The sequence below is a fragment of the Trichosurus vulpecula genome, chromosome 4 (genome assembly GCF_011100635.1).
Source record: "Trichosurus vulpecula isolate mTriVul1 chromosome 4, mTriVul1.pri, whole genome shotgun sequence".
Taxonomy (NCBI): Eukaryota; Metazoa; Chordata; class Mammalia; order Diprotodontia; family Phalangeridae; genus Trichosurus; species Trichosurus vulpecula.
Genome location: NC_050576.1, coordinates 384,732,112 through 384,751,616, shown reverse-complemented (window position 1 = coordinate 384,751,616; position 19,505 = coordinate 384,732,112). Strand labels below are relative to the sequence as shown.

The window sequence follows — 19,505 nt, the reverse complement described above, 5'->3', positions numbered from 1 at the left end:
TGAATATATTACAAAGTGGAGGGAGGGAGAGTAATGCATAAGGAGGCTGGAAAATGGGTTAGTACAAGATTATAAGAGGTTTTAAAAGCTAAACAAAGAAGTTTCATTTGATTCTAGAGGTGACGGGGAGTCAAAGAAGTTTCAATGGGGGAGTGGCATTATCCGATCTGTGAATAAAGAAAAATCACTTTGGTGGGATGAGCTAGAGTTGGGATAGATGACCCAGGGAGACCCATTAGGAAGCCATTAAAATAATCTAGAGGAAGAGTGAAGAAAGATTGAATTAAGATGTTAGATATTTGATTAGTGAGAAAGAATAAGATGAGAGATGTTATGGAGTTAGAAATGGCAAAATTTTTGGATAATGTGGTGTGAGGGAAAAATAAGAATGTCAAAGATGATGCTGAATAATTATAAATCGGGCAGACTAGGGGAAAATGGTAGTACTTTCAACAGCATTTGGGTTGTTCTAAAGAAAGGTTGCTTTGGAGGGAACAGGTCAACAGTTCAGTTTTGTACATATTGAATTTGCGATGTCTCCAGAAAATCCAATTTGAAATGTGTAATAGGCTGCTGGTGATGTGTAACTAAAGCTCAGTAGAGAAACTGGAGAGGGGTCTACACATCTGGGAGTTGTCAGTATAGAGATAATTAAACCTTTGGGAGTTGATGAGGTCACTCCCAAAGATTATTATTGCTGATGTTGTTTGTCCTTAGTTCTCAAAGAGAACCAGTGACATGAGGAGGGGGACATCTTAACTTGCAAGTGAATTGGATTTAAGTGAGTCAGGGCTGTGCAAAATCACCATCCTCACTCTCTCCACCAGAGGCATCCAAGTTCAGACATAGATCAAGATGACTGGCAATGTCCCTGGATGCAGTGGGAGACCTTAGAATTTTTAAGCTAAGGTCTTTCCCAAGTTTCAGTTTTTCTGAAGCAACACCCATTCAGTTGGGCAATGCTGCTATTTCTTCCTCTTCCTTCTCTTCTTTCTCTTACTCCACCTTCTCCCCTCCCCCCAATCTCTCACCCCCAAAAGACTGGAGTGAGAAGAATAAGGTATCTAGGTGAAAACCCTGGGAAACACCCACAGTTCAAAGTTCTGAAAAAAATACCACACTGCCTTTAAAGCTAAATCTCACCTACCTACTCTCCACATTCTCCTTTTTCTAGTTCAACTGGTTCCTACAGTCATATCTAAATGCAATAATCTTACATAGATCCCCCAGGTATTGCTACCACCCTTTTTCCAAATACTAGTGTGGATTTTTCCTACTATGGCTTTGCTAATGCTATTTTCTATCCTTGGAATGTTTTCCTTGCTTTTCCTCAGCTGCTCCATATCCAATTTTTCTTTAAAGTTCATCCTCACTGAAGATTTCCTTTCATATCCCTGTCTTCAATGACTTTCTCCTTTAGCACTTTGAGTTTTCACCTTTTTAATGAGTTTTGCATGTAGTTGTCTACATTATAACTTTTTATGTCCATATCTTACCCTTACTGGATTTTAACTCCATGAGAGTGGGGAACTTGTTTTATTTAAATTTTTATCTCTCTTTACATCTAAACCCAATCCTTGCCATATGATATGTGTTTAACAAGCATTGCTTGCTGAATACGAATCTAAATATCTCTAGTCCTTGCTTTGCTCCTCTACAAAAAGAAGGCATTGAGCTAGATCACATCCAAGATATTTTTCTAAAATTTCATTACTTTATTATAAAATATCATAATATGCTCATGTTGTACTAGGTATCTTTCAAGTAAAAGAACTTAACTAATAATGAAACTTGAATTAATCAGTCAGCAAACATTTATTAAGCACCCTTATGTGGTATGTGCTTTGCTTGGCAAAGACAAAAATGAAACTCCCTGAACCAACATAGCTTACATTCTATCCTGTGAAAAACATACATACATAAGGCATGCTATTATACATATATGATCATATATACAGATGTGTTTGCATATGTTTACACACACATTTATACATATATTCATAGAATGCATGTACATATTATGGTCTATTGTATTGGCAGCATGCATATAAATTATGGTAGCGTATAGTATATTTAAATATGAATACATTCTATTGGAGAAACAATGTATGAACATATGATTTGTGCTATTAAAAACAATAATGCATGTGCACATATAAGCAATATTATTATGTATAAACTGTTATGTATCCTTATTTTTGTATTCTAAATGTACTATTACATGTGACTGTATCATTTATATATGTACATATATGGCAAAAGAATAATTATAGATACATGTACATATATGTATATTGTCCACAGATATCTGTAAATATATACATGTAAAACACATACACAAACACAGACATATATAAGCATACATATATGTTGATATATAATTATCCATGGCATACACTTATACCAAGTAACTTATAAAAGTATACTGATTCAAATATTCTGAGTTTTACATTTGGATTAGCCATTTGTCCATTAGGTGGCAGTAAAGAAATGTGTTTTGAACAATTTTTGAGATATTCAAAGCCAAATGAAGCCTTTCTTTTCCTTCTGTGTGTGTGAACCATTGCTCTTAATGTCACAAATAAGTTCTTTTGAACCCCTATCAGAAAGTATGCATAGCATCTATTAATACTACTTTAGAATATGAATCAAATGACTTTTGTCTATGTAAGAGAGTTTGGTAAAGTGTAAAGAACACTAGATGAGATCCCAAGAGATCTGGTCCTATTCCTGGCTCTGCCACATACAAGTCACTGCATCTTTTGGGGCCAGTTCTAAGTCTTGTTATCCTTTTGTTTGGTGTATGGGCATATAATTAAGACCCCTCAATTTAATTACTTAAATGGATTGGTTTCACTAATTGTTTAATTTTAGAGCTTTTAAAAACATGCAGATAATATTGATAAAATATCTTTTCTCCAGAATTTTCTAGAAGACAAATGCAGAAGATTCCTCAGTGAAGAATGCCAGATCAATGACAAAATATTTTCCTAAAACTAGTTGCTGAAACTATATGACTATATGACTATGACTATATGAAACTATGACTATATGACTAGATGTTGGAACTCTCACATAATTTGTTTCCTAAGAGTTATATTTTTAATTCCAGGAAGTTTTCTTTCATGGAAAATCTATTGCCATGAATTTTAGAAATTCAAATTTGGGGCAACTTGACAATAGCATTTCCATTGATCACGGTGTTATCTAAGAAGAAAGACATAATGATTCTAATTCAAATACAGAATCATCCTTTATATACTTTGAAGTATCCAAGAATAAAATGTACATCTGTGTAGAGTTTATGAAATAGGAACATAACACATCCATGATGAACATTATGAAAGAGAAGCTATGAGCCTATTAAATGCATAACAACCACTAGAAATCAATTTGCTCTGGTCTCATTTGTTCCTCCAGATGTCACCCCTTCTCTATGTTTTCTCTCTACTTAATATAGTATGCTATTTATAGCTGCTATATAAACTTCTGACACTGAACTCATTTGTTGACCCTCTTAAACTTGTCTTCTATGCATTCCACTCCTCTAAGCTTGTATTTAAATTAAGAATGACAACAATCTCAAACACATGTCTAAAAATAGAATGGCTTTCCCTAAAAGCCTTCCCTCTTCCCAATTAATACTGGCGAGGGCATCACCCTCCCAGCCAAGCAGGTTCATAACCTCAGTGTTATCCTATTCACTCACACTCACTCCAATTATGGAATTTGCTGTCCATTCTTCCTGTCTTTACCTTTTTAAAAATTGTCACACATGCTCCATCCTCTCTGTACACAGCTACCACATTTTTTCAAACCCTCATAACTCTCACCTGAATTACTTCAATAGCCTTCTAATTGTTGTCCTTTCCTTAAATTCTCCCTCACACCAATCCACTTTCTACTCAGCTGCCAATGTGATTTTCCTAAAAGGCATGTCTATCTATGTCATGCACCTCCCCCCATTCCAATTCTAATGGCTTCCTATTATCTCCAGGATCAAATATAGAACTCTCTATTCATTCCCTTCACAGTCAGGCCATCTTTCTACTTTTTTAATCTTCTTACACTTCACTGTCCTCCATACAATCTACAACCCAGCCATACTGACCTCACTCCATTTCCTGACTTCATGTATTTATATTGGCTGTGCCACTTGTGAGAAATAGTCTCCCTCCTGATTTCTGACTCCTAACTTACCTGACTTCCTTTGATACTCAGTTCAAATATCACCTGATGCAAGAATTATTTTCCTGGCTTTACATGCCCTCCATATCTGCCCTTGCCACATTTCCTCTGAAATTTCATATTTACTTCTTCTATCTACCCTACATCTGTCTCTCTGTCTCATACGCAGAAACACACACACACATATACACATACAAATTCACACAGACAGATACAAAGATACAGAATTATTTCCCAGGACAGAAAATTTGTGGAAACCATCACTCTTCCTTCAGGGGAGAAATATAAATCAAATCAAACAAAATAACCGAATCAAAACAAAAGAAAAATGCAAATATAGTCTTTTGTTATCACATTTCACTATAGATTCACAAAAGAGATCTGAAAGACAACAATAACATTTTAAAATCTTCAGAGAATTTAGTTAAAACATGGAAAGAAATGACAATTCACGTATCATAATGCATAGAGCATTTTGGAAATTAAAAGCATATCTTACTTCGAGTTTATTCCAATAATTCATGGTAAATAGCTTTTTATATCTTTATTTTTATCAAGAAGACTCTGAAGTCATGACAATGACAATCAAGCCCATAAATTTTAGTATTTCCATTAATTAACTGCAATATATTTTACCACATTTTATAAGACTTTGGGATCCTTAAATACAAGCAGACACTAAAGAAAGTGATATCTTTTTGGGGTAGCTAGGTGGTACAGTGAGTAGAGCACTAGCCCTAGGGTTAGGAGGACCTGAATTCAAATTCAGATCAGACACTTGACACACTTACTAGCAGTGTGACCTTGGGCAAGTCATGTAACCCCAATTGCCCTGCCTTCCCCCCCCAAAAAAAATAAATAAATAAAGTGATGTCTTCTATTCTTCCAATTTGGCCCCAGCGTTTTAAAATACTTTTAGTTTTTGTGAACAAATACTGGCTGGGACATCTCTCTTCATTAGCGGAGATCAATTCCTACCTTTTGGAGGGTGTGGAGAGTTAGCAAAAATAGGAAAGAGGATAGCTTCAGTCTCTTTACTGAGTCAGTCTCTTTAAGTCTCTTCAGACTCTCTTGGAGACTCTCATCATTCTGTACACCCTTCAGCTTCAAAAGAAAAGATGGATGATGCCAATCCTACTTCGTTTTCTTGAAGGAAAAGACTCTGAGGAAAAGCCAACATTAGGGGGAAGAGGAAGCTCTCTTATCTTCTGCTCTTACTAACTCTCTGCCTTTGAGGAGAATGCTCAATATCAATGGGTTTTAGGACTCTTGTTACATAGAGAAGGACCTCAAGTCTTTTTTTTTTTGGACTGGGGAAAATGAGTTGACTATAGCAGCTGTCATTGATTTTTAAAGGCATTTAGCTGCAAAAGTAATGGCTGAAATTCCATCACAACTACTTACATCAAGTTTGAAATGTTCACAAGGCAGTTCATGATATTTATTTTCTTTACGTAAGTTGCCTACAATTTCTAAGGCAGTGCCTTTAGTATTATAAAGGTATTATTGGTATTATTTATTGGTGTTATAGAGAGTCCTTCAAAATAGGTAGGACTATAGCAACATCACCTCCTCTCTCTAAGCAACTCCATAAAGAGGGAGGATTTCATGGCATACGGAACATCAAAAACTGAATCTGTCATTGTGCAATACTGCTCTGGAAGTTTCAATGTTTGAATCTTCTCTGGGCTCTTATTTTGATAAATGACTCCTGGGATAGATGCAGCTGTGTTTACCACAGTGTAATCAGATGTACTTGAATGCATAATCACTGAAGGGCAGGTGTGTTTCTGAGTGTGTGTGTGTGTGTGTGTGTGTGTGTGTGTGTGCATGTTGTGCACATCCAGAAATCCCTAATTCAGTGAGAGTCTGGATCCCCTCTCCAGGCTATTACTAGTGTGCATCAGCACATTTGTCATATCTCACTGTGAAGTGATTACCTAGATGGAGCTGTTCTGTTTGTTAATCTAAGTAATAGGACATTCAGTCCTCATGACAACAACTTAACCTATCTGACCATCATTTCCAATTTCTTATGTCCTCATATCCTTTATTTTTAGCAAAACTCATATCCAGTTCTTTTCAAGAGGAAAAATACACATTTTTCAGTTACATGAAATTAATGGTTTCCTGCTTAAATAATAGAAACTGGCTTGAGTAATAATAATAGTTTCTGAATAAATGTAACTTTCCCTGGGTATTGCTATGAACATTTCATTAAAATGAGAAAATTTGAAATAACTCCATAAAGGTAGTTGAAATATATGAAGGATAATGATAGAGGCACTGTTTTAAAGTTCAGTTTAGATCCAAGAGAAGAAAATATAAGTGAATTACAGAGAATTAATGACTTGCGGTTTTAGAAGTGACTCATTTAACTTATACAAACAAACTGTTTCACATAAATGAATTTTTCAGATAACTGAAGTTTGCAATATTTTTTTTTCATTTTATTCATTTCATTTTGCTGTAAGTCTTCTATTAAAATGTATTAAACACTTCCCTGCTCTGTCAAAGCACAGAGAACATTAATTCACCTTTTTTCTCAATGACTCAGATTCATTACTATGAACATCAATTATTATTCTGAATTAAAGAAGTAAGACCCTTAGCAGTTACTGAGGTGTGTTGGGATATCCAGCTCAACATTGGATGGCCTCTGATCATGAAGTTGTTTGAGTTTGGGATTCAAATATACACACATACATACATAAATACAGACAGACATATAGACAGAGAGAGTTATAGATATACAATAATTTTTTTAAATCTACGATCTTGATGTTTCACTTGTTTTTCTTTTCATTTACCAATTTGTCACTTCTAAAATAGTAGAGGTTACATGAATAAATAAATGACTAACCAAACTTAGAATTATGTCTTAAGCACAAGCAAATAAGGTTGAGTAAAGTATTGGAGTGTTCTTTTATGAATTAAAGTTCATTATAAGAATTTTCTTTGAAAAGATTTTGGTAATAAGAGGAGTTGTTTTTTTGGTTTGTTTGTTTTTTGTCTTTTGTTTCCTCCTGAGATCTTGGGTATATTCTGGCTAGCTAAAGTTTATAAATAAATAATTTACAGATTGTCAGGCATTACTATATCTTTTCAAATCAGGGTAATGGTGTAAAGATTTTATCACTAATATATTGAGGGAGGACTTGGTTCTCTCCCTAGGGTAGGGGGTAGCATACCATGTTAAAAGTAACTCATTCATTCATTCTCACAAAGAAGAAAAAGCAGCCCAGCTTTTGGTAAGAATAGAGCAATAATTTAGCCGCTTATTAAATAGAAATAGATACTAAGATAAATTAATGATGTTATTCATAAATGTCTTGTCTCTCTAGTTTAACTACAATTCTTTGCGAAGATGGGTCATATTTTACACAAACTCTTTTTGTCTCTGCTAGTAGTTCTGGTCACAGTAGTAGCATAGTGGGCACTCAGTAAATATATTTCTATTTTATTGAAATGGTTATAGTCATATTTAACAATTGTTTTATACATGAACTGGGACAGTGGCTATTCCAAACCACCATTTTCACTTGCCTTCACATGCTGATCAAAGGATTCTGTGTTGTGGCTTACTGATAGGATAGATGTCATTTAACATGATCACCCTTTTCATACTTTATTCCCCTTTTTTCAATGGAAGAGGTAGTTTTCCTTTCCAAATCTAACCCTTCCACTCATATACCATTTAGACCATGGCCTCCTCCAAGATATTTCATTATCTATGATCCCAGCTATCTCTTTGGAACCATCTGTCCATTCTCCACTCTATCTCTATCTGCCTACAAACCTTCTGGCATCTCTTGTCCTTAAAAAGACAACAAACAAAACAGAACAACAACAATAACAGAACCATTTTCTTCTATTCTTAACTACTAAGTCATTCATCCCTCTTTTCCTTTTCACTGCTGAACTGGTAAAAAGAAGATTCTACATTTACCTTCATTTTTTGCACTACTACTGTTAATTTCACCTCCCTGGACAATGACTCCTCTTTTCCCTTCCCTCTCCATCAAGACTTTTGCTACTATCAACAGCAGCCTTCTGATCACTCAATATAATGATATTTTCCAACTATTCATCTTCTTTGACATCTCTTTAGCATCTGGTATACTCAAAGCTTCTTTTTTTGGAAAACTTCTATCCCATGGACTTTTTTGGAACTCTCCTTTCTTGGTACTATTAAATACTGCTCTGCCTGCCTCTATACCGTGGAATTCCCCATACAATTCCTATATTCTTCTTCCCTCTCTCTCTCTCCTTTCCTTATCCCTTCCTTGGCAGTATAAGCCATATATTCTGCTTCAACTCAACCCCTAAGTGGATAACTCCAAATTTTATATCTCCAGGTGGCAATGAGCTCTTAATTTCCTAGCAGTCGATTGTACATCTTCAGCATGAATTTCAGCCAACACATCAAACCCACTATGCCTTAAATAAAGTTAATTACCATTTCTCCAAATCCTGAAGTCTTCTGATTCCTCTGTGTCTATGATGGCCTCTGCCATTTTGAGCCACCTATATTAAGAAAGCTGCCATCTTTGATTTACCCATCTCTTTTTCTTCTTACACCCAAGAAGATGCCGAGAAATTATGAAATTTCTTCCCAAATATATTTTGACTTTTTATTCTCACCTGTCTCTACTCTCATCCAAGCTATATTACATGTTGCTTCATTAATCACAATAGCCTACTAACTTGTTCTCCCCTCCCCCCCCATGACTCTCTGTTCAGCCTTGATGCATGACTCTGCCAAAATGATCTTGCTAATACACATATATAATTATGCCCATATAGTGTTCAAAGCCCCTCAGTCCCCACTATCATTGACAAATATATTTAAATTAAATTAATATTTAGCTTATTATGTTTATCTCAGTATTCTAGTTTCTAAAGGAGAAAAAAAAAACATAGTACCTGACCTCAAGGAGGTGAAGACTTAATAGTCATGTAAGATACACACACACACTCATATACACACACACAAATAGCAATACTATAAAATAAAATATATCAAATACATGACAGGCATCAAATGCTATGAGAAATGCTTTTTAGAAAACCTATTGAATTGAATCGAATGTAAGTTTATGTATTATGAGTAGTTTTCTCCTACTTTATGTCCAACGTGCACCTATTTAGAATTAAAAAGAATGAGAAGACAGTTTTGTTTGGGAAAAGAACACCAGGCTTACTGTGTAAAAAGATGTTCATTTAAGTCCTGGTTCTATCACTTACTTATATTACTTGTGTGATCTTTTTTGAATCAACTAATCTCTCCTGGTCTGAGTTTTCTCAGGTGCAACCTGAGCCAGTCACAAGAGGTCACATCCAGTGGTAGGATTCAAATAAATAAATAGGTTCTCTGCCCTAATGATTGTTGGGTGAATGTTGGTGAATGTGTAAGAATGTGTGTGTGTGTGTGTGTGTGTGTGTGTGTGTATGTGTGTGTGAGTGTGTTTGTGATAAGGCACTGGACCAGCTCAGAAAAATGGTCTTGTGTTAGGTTGTATACATGGGGTTATTGTACCCATGTACTTGCACCCCGACTTCTCCCAGGAGTCAGCCAACACCATCCTCAGACCTGGAGACATCAGGACTAAGGTGAGCTCAGGGCCAGGGAAAAAGTTGGAGTTTCTCTTGAACAGCTTTAGTTACACTAAAAGGCCAAGTCTGAGGCATCCAGGCCAATCTGACTTTTTAGCTTGTCTCCCCCTGCCCTCCTCCTCCCCCCTCCCAAGGAATACTCCCTCTGAGCCCTTGGCATTCTTGGTTTCCATGACACAAGGGTTCCTCAGTCATTAGGATCAGTTGGGACCAGCTCTGGTCAGGGCTCAGGCCCAGGAAGAAAGAGGCAGGCTGATTACAAGAAGGGGAGAAAGTGCTGGTGGAGGGAGCAGAGTCGGTAAGGGCTGGGCCAGGTGTGTAAGGGCCAGAGGGTGAGGGTGGTCAGGGGCAGGGGGTCGGAGGATGGGGGGGAGTGGAGGGTGGAGCAGCAGAGGCCATGTGTTGGGTGGCTTCCACCTTCAGGGCCTTCTGCCTCCTCAAGTAGGAGTGGCAAGCAGGTAGGAGGCAGAAGGCCCTGGGAGGAAGCCCAAAGTAACTGCTTGCTTTTTCTCGCCTTTACACTAAGAGACATGATCCCAGCCCTCTAGCTTCTCTCCTGGCCCCTGGGGGTGAGGCTTGGTGGGTGATTCATTCAGGAGCAGATAGAGAGGGAGGGAGCAGGGGAGGGGGGAGGGTCTAAGCCCTTCACAGTCTCCGTGGCTGCTGCTATCACCACCTTGCATCCCCCCCACCCAGCCACACTCCTCCCACTCACTCCCCTCTTCCTGCCCCAGCAGTGCCAGCTTCTGCTGGCTATATAGCCAGTCCTCCCATCCCAGGCCTGGCTGTCCACTTCCCTTCCTCCTTCCATCTCATGCTGCCACCTTATTACTGCAATCCTGCTTTCCCCTGTGCCTCCATCTGGGATCCCTTTCCTGGGCTAGGACACAGCACCCCTTTTGGGGGGCGGGGGCAGGAAATACATATTTGTGATTTCCACATTGGGTGGCTGTCCAGGTGCCCACCTTAGAGAGAACCCTGATTACAAGTGCCATTTTAATAAGCGGTTTGCTGAACTCAACATCAAATTAGGTATCTGTTCTGACGAACTGGAGCCAACTGGCTAAATCCCACCACTGGTCACATCTTAAGTCTGTTTCCAGTTCTAGAATTCTGTGATTCTGACTTCAACTTGCACCCCTATGATTCTCTAAGTCAACCAACGATGGTACTTACATTTTTTATTTTGCAGTCAAACAAACACCTGCTGGAGCTGGATCGACATGTGAGATGCCTCACTATTTGTTTGCTGGCTTCAGATTTCCCTGAACCACTTTCACCGCTACAGAGAGACAGAGAAAGAGAGAAAGAAAGAAAGAGAGAGAGAGAGAGAGAGAGAGAGAGAGATAAGACACCCATTCAACAATTCAACATTCCAGTCATAACTACTAAGCAGAAATAATCCTTAAAGACAAAAGCAAAGACAAAATTAGATATTTAGGGCTTGGAAATATTAATTAGCTTATGGTTTATTATTACTGGTTATTAAACAATAAAAATAATGCAGATTTACATAGCACTGTAATTTTTGCACAGCATTTTAGAAGAAAGGAAAAGTACCTAATATGTGCCAAATACTTTACAAATATGATCTCATTTGATTGTCACAGTGACCCTGTGAAGTAGGTGATATTATTATCCCATTTTATAATTCAATAAACTGAGACAGACAGAAGGTATGTGACTTGACCAGGGTCACACAGCTAATAAATGTCTGAAGCTAGATATGAACTCAAGTCTTCCTGACCTTAGACCTAGTGCTTTCTCCACTGAGTAACATAGCTGCCTCTAATATATTTTTTAATTATATAGAACTAAGGATAATCAAAAGCTAAAGTTTGTCATCATAAAGATGGAATATCTTCAATTTCCCATGACATAATTCAAAATATAATATTTTGATAGAAAATAAAAAAGGAATTAAAAGTACAACAAATTGTCTATTGAATACAGTTCTACAATATTGATATATAATGGGTTAATTGTTACAAATTAAAAACATTGCAGCAGAGTATTATAAAGCAGCATTCCATATATTGAGTATTTCCACATTCGTGTAAAGATAACTTAAAATATCTTCTTAAATCTGGTTATAATTCATTCTGTACAATAAATAATATTGCACATATGCTTTTGCTGATCATTTCCCATGCACTAGCAATCTGCTATGAAGAAAACATTTGGCTATGGCCTATTTGTAAGGAATGGTGAGGTGTAATGGTAATTAGGGTGGGACTTTTTTTTACTGTTTTCTCTTTTGGAGCACTTAGGTAATCAAGTGCCTTTCATTAAATCAGGAGTCTTTGATGACCTGCTTACAAGGCAAAGCCTCGTTCACATAGGTTTGAGTCCCATGGTTGTGACACCCTTTGACCCTAAACAGGGTATATAAACTCAGAGGTTAGCATTTTGTTTGGGGCTCTCACTCACTGGAAGAGTGTCCTGTGATTTGACCAGACCAGTAGCCACTGGAGCCTGTGGCTTAAAAAAACGAAACAAAACCCAGATGTTGGTGCTTCTGATAACTATGTATTGTGATTTGGTCTGTTTATATAGCCTCTGTAAATTCTGTTTGTTTTTGCTCTGAAGTTCTGGGTGCTGGCTTTCCCCCGTGAACTAAGTAAATGATATATGTATGTTTAATTAAAGTGAGATTGTTAACCCTTTAAACTTGCTTTCCTTAGAAAAGCAGATCAAAGAACCTGTGCTAGCAGCTCTTTTGCGTGTTGGTGTTATCAATCTTACACAGCCACAGTAGTGGCAAGCAGCACTATTGTTATATGCGGTTGCAACAGAGTTCTTTATAAATATCTCAATCACCTAGGAAAAAATTAAAAACATCTCAAGCTCTCGCCATAAAAATACATGAAACTTAGCTAGAAGGAGCAAAGATCAGGCACCAGGGAGGTCATGTGTATATACTATATTAGGTTCAAGGCATTTATTTTCATTTGGTGATTCATAAAAAAAAGTTACTTGTCAACTGCATTTGCCTTTATGTGCTCTTGACTGGGAACATAATTCTCACTAACACAATCATTAAAATATTTCCATTAAAGCAAGACAATTTGGCTGTTCCATGAAGCTTATTCTTAATGAAGTTACTGATTTGTCTATTTTAACTCAGGGATGTGCTTATTATCCATTAATGGATATTGTACATTGGATCCAATACGGTTATTTGTATACATATCTGATACATATTGCTAACCATACAATAAAGCTATTTTACAAGAAAAAATGGAGCCATTATAATTCATATGGGAAGAACAAATATGAATATGATGAGAATAGCAATGCATCAACTGTATGTTCTACCTTATTTGACATTAAAAAATAAAGGAGAAAAACCTGATTAATAGGATGAATCTGATGGAACTTTCTATACAAGGTCTCAAGTTTTCATGAACATTGAATGATCATTAATATGGAATACAAGGCATACTCTTTTGAATATGGAGAAAGGGGACTAGAGGGACCAGGATAATGATTTTGAGGATTCTGCCAGTTGGAAAAGGGTAGAAAACAGAGGGAGCAGTTGGGTAGACAGAGGAATCTCACAGAGACATCGAACATTAGCCACGGGTCCAGACTTAGACATCATCTTATCCAACTTCCTCATTTCACAGCGAAAGAAAATAAGACTCAGAAAAGGCATGTGACTTATACATCACATTGCCTGTAAGTATTGGATATGGGACCTTCTTCTTCTTCTTCTTCTTTTTCTTCTTCTTCTTCTTCTTCTTCTTCTTCTTCTTCTTCTTCTTCTTCTTCTTCTTCTTCTTCTTCTTCTTCTTCTTCTTCTTCTTTTTCTTCTTCTTCTTCTTCTTCTTCTTTTTCTTCTTCTTCTTCTTCCATTACTTGACTTTTCTAAAGATGGAAGCTCCATAAAACAGATGATCAGAAAAAAATAGTGAACTACTTATGATGTATAAATTTACCCTTAAAGAGACAAGGTAGCATTTTTGATAGTCAGCCTCAGACTCTGTGAGAATTGGGTTCAATTCTCCTCGACTTACACCCTCATTGACTGGCTGTGAGATCCCGTGCAATACACTTAATCTCCCATTGTCCTAAAATGATGAGCTGTAGAATAGTTGCTGATCAGTACTAATTGAGGGATTATCTTCAATGGACATTTCTTATATCAATAAAATCACATGTAAAGATTTATTTTTCAAAGTATTTATGGATCCTCGGAGCGAAGTGCTAGATACCTTTTTGGTCTCAGTATTTGCTCATCAACACCTGAACCACTCACTATTTTCCCATCTGATGGGTGTGAATGATTTTGAATTGCTTCTTCAGGCTCTTAATCATCTCCCTGTCCTATACTAGGCAAAGGAAAGGGAAAATGGCCATATTTGTAAGAAAGAATGAAATGGACATATGCAAATTAACAATTCCTTAATAACCTTAACTTTTTATTTAAACTTTGTGCCTATATTTTAGGTTTTTGAGTAGGAAAAAGACTACTATCCTCCATTTCCTTCTCTGGGCCTACACACTTACATTCATTCTCCTCTGTCTGCCTCAATCCACCTCTGTCTTTGTCTCTGTCTCTATTTCTCTCTTTGTCTCTATTTCTCCGTATGTCTCTTTTTCTGTGTTTCTCTCTCTCTTACTCTCTCCTTTGATCTCTGGCTGAACAAAACACTGAAGGATGCCTTCTTATTCAGTGTCTCCCTCTCTTCTTTCTATCATCCTTACATGTATGGTGGGTATTTTTTGAAGTGACAAGATATTCCATTTAGTTAACATACCCTTATTTTTTCAAGTCACCCAAACATTGAGCATATAAGATTTTTCCAGGTTTTTTCCTCCTTTCCTCTTTGGGACACAGAATAAATGTATCAACATAGCTTTGATTTTGTTAAATATTTGTAATATGCCATTTTTCCTATTCTTTACTTGGGGAGCATATTTGAAGATTTACTCCATGTTTTGTTGATTTTCCATTTATTAGTAATTATCAACTTTAACTTTAAGACAAGAATTAAAAATTACACAATTCATGTTTTTTATTCCATATTAAACTATGAAGTCCATGGAGACAGAGATTATGCTTTATTTATCTTTATATCCCCCAGGGCCCTACGTAGTGCTTTGTACAGAGTAGCTGGATAATATATGATTGTTGAATTGGATTCTGTGCCTTATGAGGAGAAGAAATAGCACTCTCAAGGGTGTCATAGAGATAATATATAAGGCTCACTTTTGGGAACCCAGTTAGCTGGAAATATTCAGCATTTAATTAAATCTTTATAGCACTGAAATTGTATTGTAGTGGTGATATCTCTCTTGCATCTATATATCATCCTTAACTTTGTATTTCTGACAAGAGGAAGCCAAACCAGGCATGACTTAGACGCTGTTGAAAAATTCTAATTTATTCTGGTTTAAGAACACCCGTGACTATGGTACAATTCTGAGACAGTCTGAAGTTTTCACTATCCTGCAAACCAAAACTTCTTATTCAAACTGGAAACACATTTGAAATTTTGGTTTGTGCTATTCATGGCCTAAATGTGTCACAGACTGACAAGAGCCAGGGGTGGGGAACCTGCAGCCTCTAGGCTACATGTGGTCCTTTAGGTCCTCAAGTGTGGCCCTTTGACTGAATCCAGACTTCACAGAACAAATCCTTTCATTAAGAATTTATTAAGGATACAAGTCACTAGACTCTTCATTCCCAACAAGTACTGTGCTTTATTATTAGAGAAGGTTCTAATAGCAATATCCCAGGAGTTCAGCAGCTCCCCAGACTTAACTTGTTGCTTAAAATTTCACTGCAAAAAAGCACTTCCAATGCTTATTAGTAGGCTATCCAAATTAGCAGGCTACCATTTAATGATCTCTTTATTGGACACATGCTGCAGTCAGTGAGTTGCTCATAAAGTGCAACTTTTAATGTCACCATTTTCCTCAGTGCATACTGTTTTATATCATTCTCTTCAGGTTTGATCAGGATAGGTCTGAGAAAACAGGTGGTTCCTGTGTGATCTCTCAAGTTGTAAATTATAACTGTCTATAAGGCCTTCCATTAAACAATCTACTTTTAATGCCTGTTCTTGGCTGGAGGTCTAGAGACCTCTGGATGCTGAAAGCTGAGCTTATTGAAGAAAAGCTCTAGTAGTTTTTACCAAGCTGGACAAAGTTTGGGTATGTACTTGTAGATGGTCACAGGATGAGTATACCTAAATTCAGAGACTATTATCAATTAGGTCACAAGGTGATTAAAATTTTTGCTATAAATCTAGAAGAATATCTTCTAAGTAAGACAAGAGTTAGACTTTTTGTAGGTGGGAGGAAATCCCACACTTATTTTATTTGATTCCGTGTGTCAGTCAGTATGCATTTATTAAGTACCTACTACATTCCAAGCACTACACTAAGTTCTGGGGATACAAAAAGATGCAAAGGACAATCCCTGCTCTCAAGGAGATCAGAGTTTAATGGAGAATACCACATGAACATTAATTTGAAATATTAGTGCCATTAAAAGTACAAGGTTTTATGAATGAGTAATCTTAACTACAGGGCAGTTAAGTGGCACAGTAGATAGAACAGCAGGCCTGGAGTCGGGCCTGATTTAAAATCTGTACTCAGGCACTTATTAGCAATGTGACCTTGGGCAAGACACTTAACCATGCTTGCCTTAGTTTCCTCATCTGTAAAAATGAGCTAGAGAAGGAAATGGCAAACAATTACAGTTATCTTTGTGAAGAAAACCCCAAATGGGGTCACAAAGTATTGGACATGACTTAAACAACTGAACAACAACAATGAGAAAAATAATCTAAACTATGAAATGTCAGGCAGCAAAATTTTGGTTATGATCCAAGAAAAGTGTCATTGGTCTCATTCCTTTCTGTCTTTTTTTTAAAGTCAGTCTTTTAATAATTTTAAATTTTTAATCAACTTTCATTTTTTTTATTCATCAAAAATCTATCTTCTCTTCTGCCCCATCCACCTGAAAATACAAGAAAAATAAAATCTCTATCAGAAACATGTATAGTCAAGCAAAAACAAATTCATATTTTGGTCATCTCTCTGTCTAAATTTGGAATCTTTCACCTCTCTATTAGGAGGTGGGTGTATGTAGCATGTTGCTTCATTAGTCTTCTAAAATCTTGAATCAAAATTATGCTGAGCAGAGTTCCTAAATCTTTCCAAGTTGTTTGTCATTGCAATACTCTTGTCATTGGATGAATTGTTTTCCTTGTTCCATTCATGTTTCATCAGTTCATACAAATCTTCTTGGGGCACTTTGATACTATTTCTGTCACCATTTCCTTTTTTTTTAATGTGATTTTTAAATTGAGTTTTAGTTTTCAACATTCATTCATTTCCACAAGATTTTGAGTTCCAAATTTTCTCCCCATCTCTCCCATCCTCCCCACCCCAAGATGGCATACATTCTGGTTACCCCTTTCCCCAGTCTGCCCTCCCTTCTATCACTCCCTCCCCTTATGCCCTTCCCCCTTACTTTCTTGTAATCAAGATAGATTTCTATACCCTATTGCCTGTTTCCCAGTTGCACGTAAAAATATTTTTTAACATTTGTTTAAAACTTTGAGTTCCAAATTCTCTCCCTTCTTCCCTCCCCACCCACCCTCCTTGAGAAGGCAAGTAATTCAATATACATTATACATATGTTGTTATGCAAAATACTTCCATAATAATCATGTTGTGAAAGACTAACTATATTTTCCTCCACCCTATCCTGCTGCCCAATTTATTCAATTTCCTCCTTTGACCCCATCCCTTTTCAAAAGTGTTTGCTTCTGACTACCCGCTCCCACAATCTGCGCTCCCTTCTATCATCCCCCTCCCCTTATCCCCTTCCCCCCTACTTTCCTGTAGGGTAAGATACCCAATTGATTGTGTACATTATTCCCTCTTTAAGCCAAATCTGGTGAGAGTAAGGTAGACTCATTCCCTTTCACCTCCCCCGCTCTTCTCCTCTATTGTAAAAGCTTTTTCTTCTCCCTTTTATATGAGATAATTTACCCCCTTCTATCTCTCCCTTTCTCCTCCCAATATATTCCTCTTTCACCCATTAATTTTATTTTTTCCATATCATCCCTTGATATTCAATTCACCCTGTGTCCTCTGTCCATATATATATTCACATATATATGAATACATACATACATAATATATACATATATAATATATTCATATATATAGTATATGTATTATGTATGCATATATAGTATATATGTTTGTATGTGTGTGTATATATATGTATATATATACACATATATATACATATACATACATATATGTATGTATGTTTGTATGTATATATATTCCCTTCAACTACCCTAATACTGAGAAAGGTCTCTCTCATGAGTTACAAATATCATCTTTCCATGTAGTAATGTAAACAATTCAACTTTAATAATCCCCTTATGATTTCTCTTTCCTGTTTACCTTTTCATGCTTCTCTTGATTCTTGTATTTGAAAGTCAAATTTTCTATTCAGTTCTGATCTTTTCATCAAGAATACTTGAAAGTCCTCTATTTCATTGAATTTCCATTTTTTTCTGCTTAAATATTATGCTCAGTTTTGCTGGGTAGGTGATTCTTGGTTTTAATCCTAGCACCTTTGACCCCTGAAATATCATATTCCAAGTTCTTCGATCCCTAAATGTAAAAGTTGCTAGATCTTGTGTTGTCCTGATGGTGTTTCCACAATACTTGAATTGTTTCTTAGTGGTTGCTTGTAATATTTTTCTCCTTGAACTGGGAACTCTGAAATTTGGCTACAATATTCCTAGGAGTTTTACTTTTGGGATCTCTTTCAGGAGGTGATTGGTAGATTCTTTCAATTTCTATTTTATCCTTTGGTTCTAGAGTATCAGGGCAGTTTTCCTTGACAATTTCTTGAAAGAAGATGACTAGGCTCTTTCTTTGATGATGTCTTTCAAGTAGACCAGTAATTTTTAAATTATCTTCCCTGGATCTATTCTCCAGGTCAGTTGTTTTTCAGAAGAGATATTTCACATTGTCTTCTATTTTTTCATTCTTTTGGTTCTGTTTTATAATTTCTTGATTTCTCATAAAGTCATTAGCTTCCATTTGCTCCATTCTAATTTTAAGGAATTGTTTTCTTCAGTGAGCTTTTGTACTTTCTGTTCCAATTGGTCAATTCTTCTTTTTAAGGCATTCTTCACCTCATTGGCTTTTTTGCCATTTGGGTTAGTCTATTTTTAAGGTGCTATTTTCTTCAGTGTTTTTTGGGTCTCCTTTAGCAAGCTATTGACTTGTTTCTTCATGATTTTCTTGCATCACTCTCATTTCTCTTCTGAATTTTTCCTCTACTTCTCTTACTTGATTTTCAAACCAAATCATATCTTTTCTTGGAGGCTTTTGATGTAGGAAGTTTGACTTTGTTGTCTTCTTCTGGTTGTATGTTTTGATCTTCCTTGTCACTAAAGTAAGATTCTATAGTCTGAATTTTTATGCTGTTTGCTCATTTTCTTAGCCAATTATTTGACTTTTGAGCTGTTTGTCAAGGTAGGACTTTGCTTCCAGTGTGGAAAGTTCACTGTCCCAAGCTTCAGGGCTTTTGCATAGCTGCTTTCAGAGATATTTCTATACACCTGTAAATTTTCAGTTCTTCCAAGGTGGTATGATCAAAGGAAAGGTGTTTATTCCTCTCCTGGCCTGTGCTCTGGTCCGTGAGTGACCTG

At 36.5% G+C, this 19,505-nt stretch overlaps 1 protein-coding gene across 1 annotated transcript in view; it reads right to left on the bottom strand.

The window, feature by feature from the left end:
* The window catches only part of MYO16 (myosin XVI), a 675,300-nt gene that overhangs the window by 399,701 nt on the left and 256,094 nt on the right, over positions 1-19,505 (bottom strand). The window contains exon 13 of the mRNA XM_036754583.1: positions 10,981-11,086. Within this exon, the coding sequence (XP_036610478.1) occupies positions 10,981-11,086 (106 nt within the window). The remainder of the gene's footprint in view (positions 1-10,980; positions 11,087-19,505) is intronic.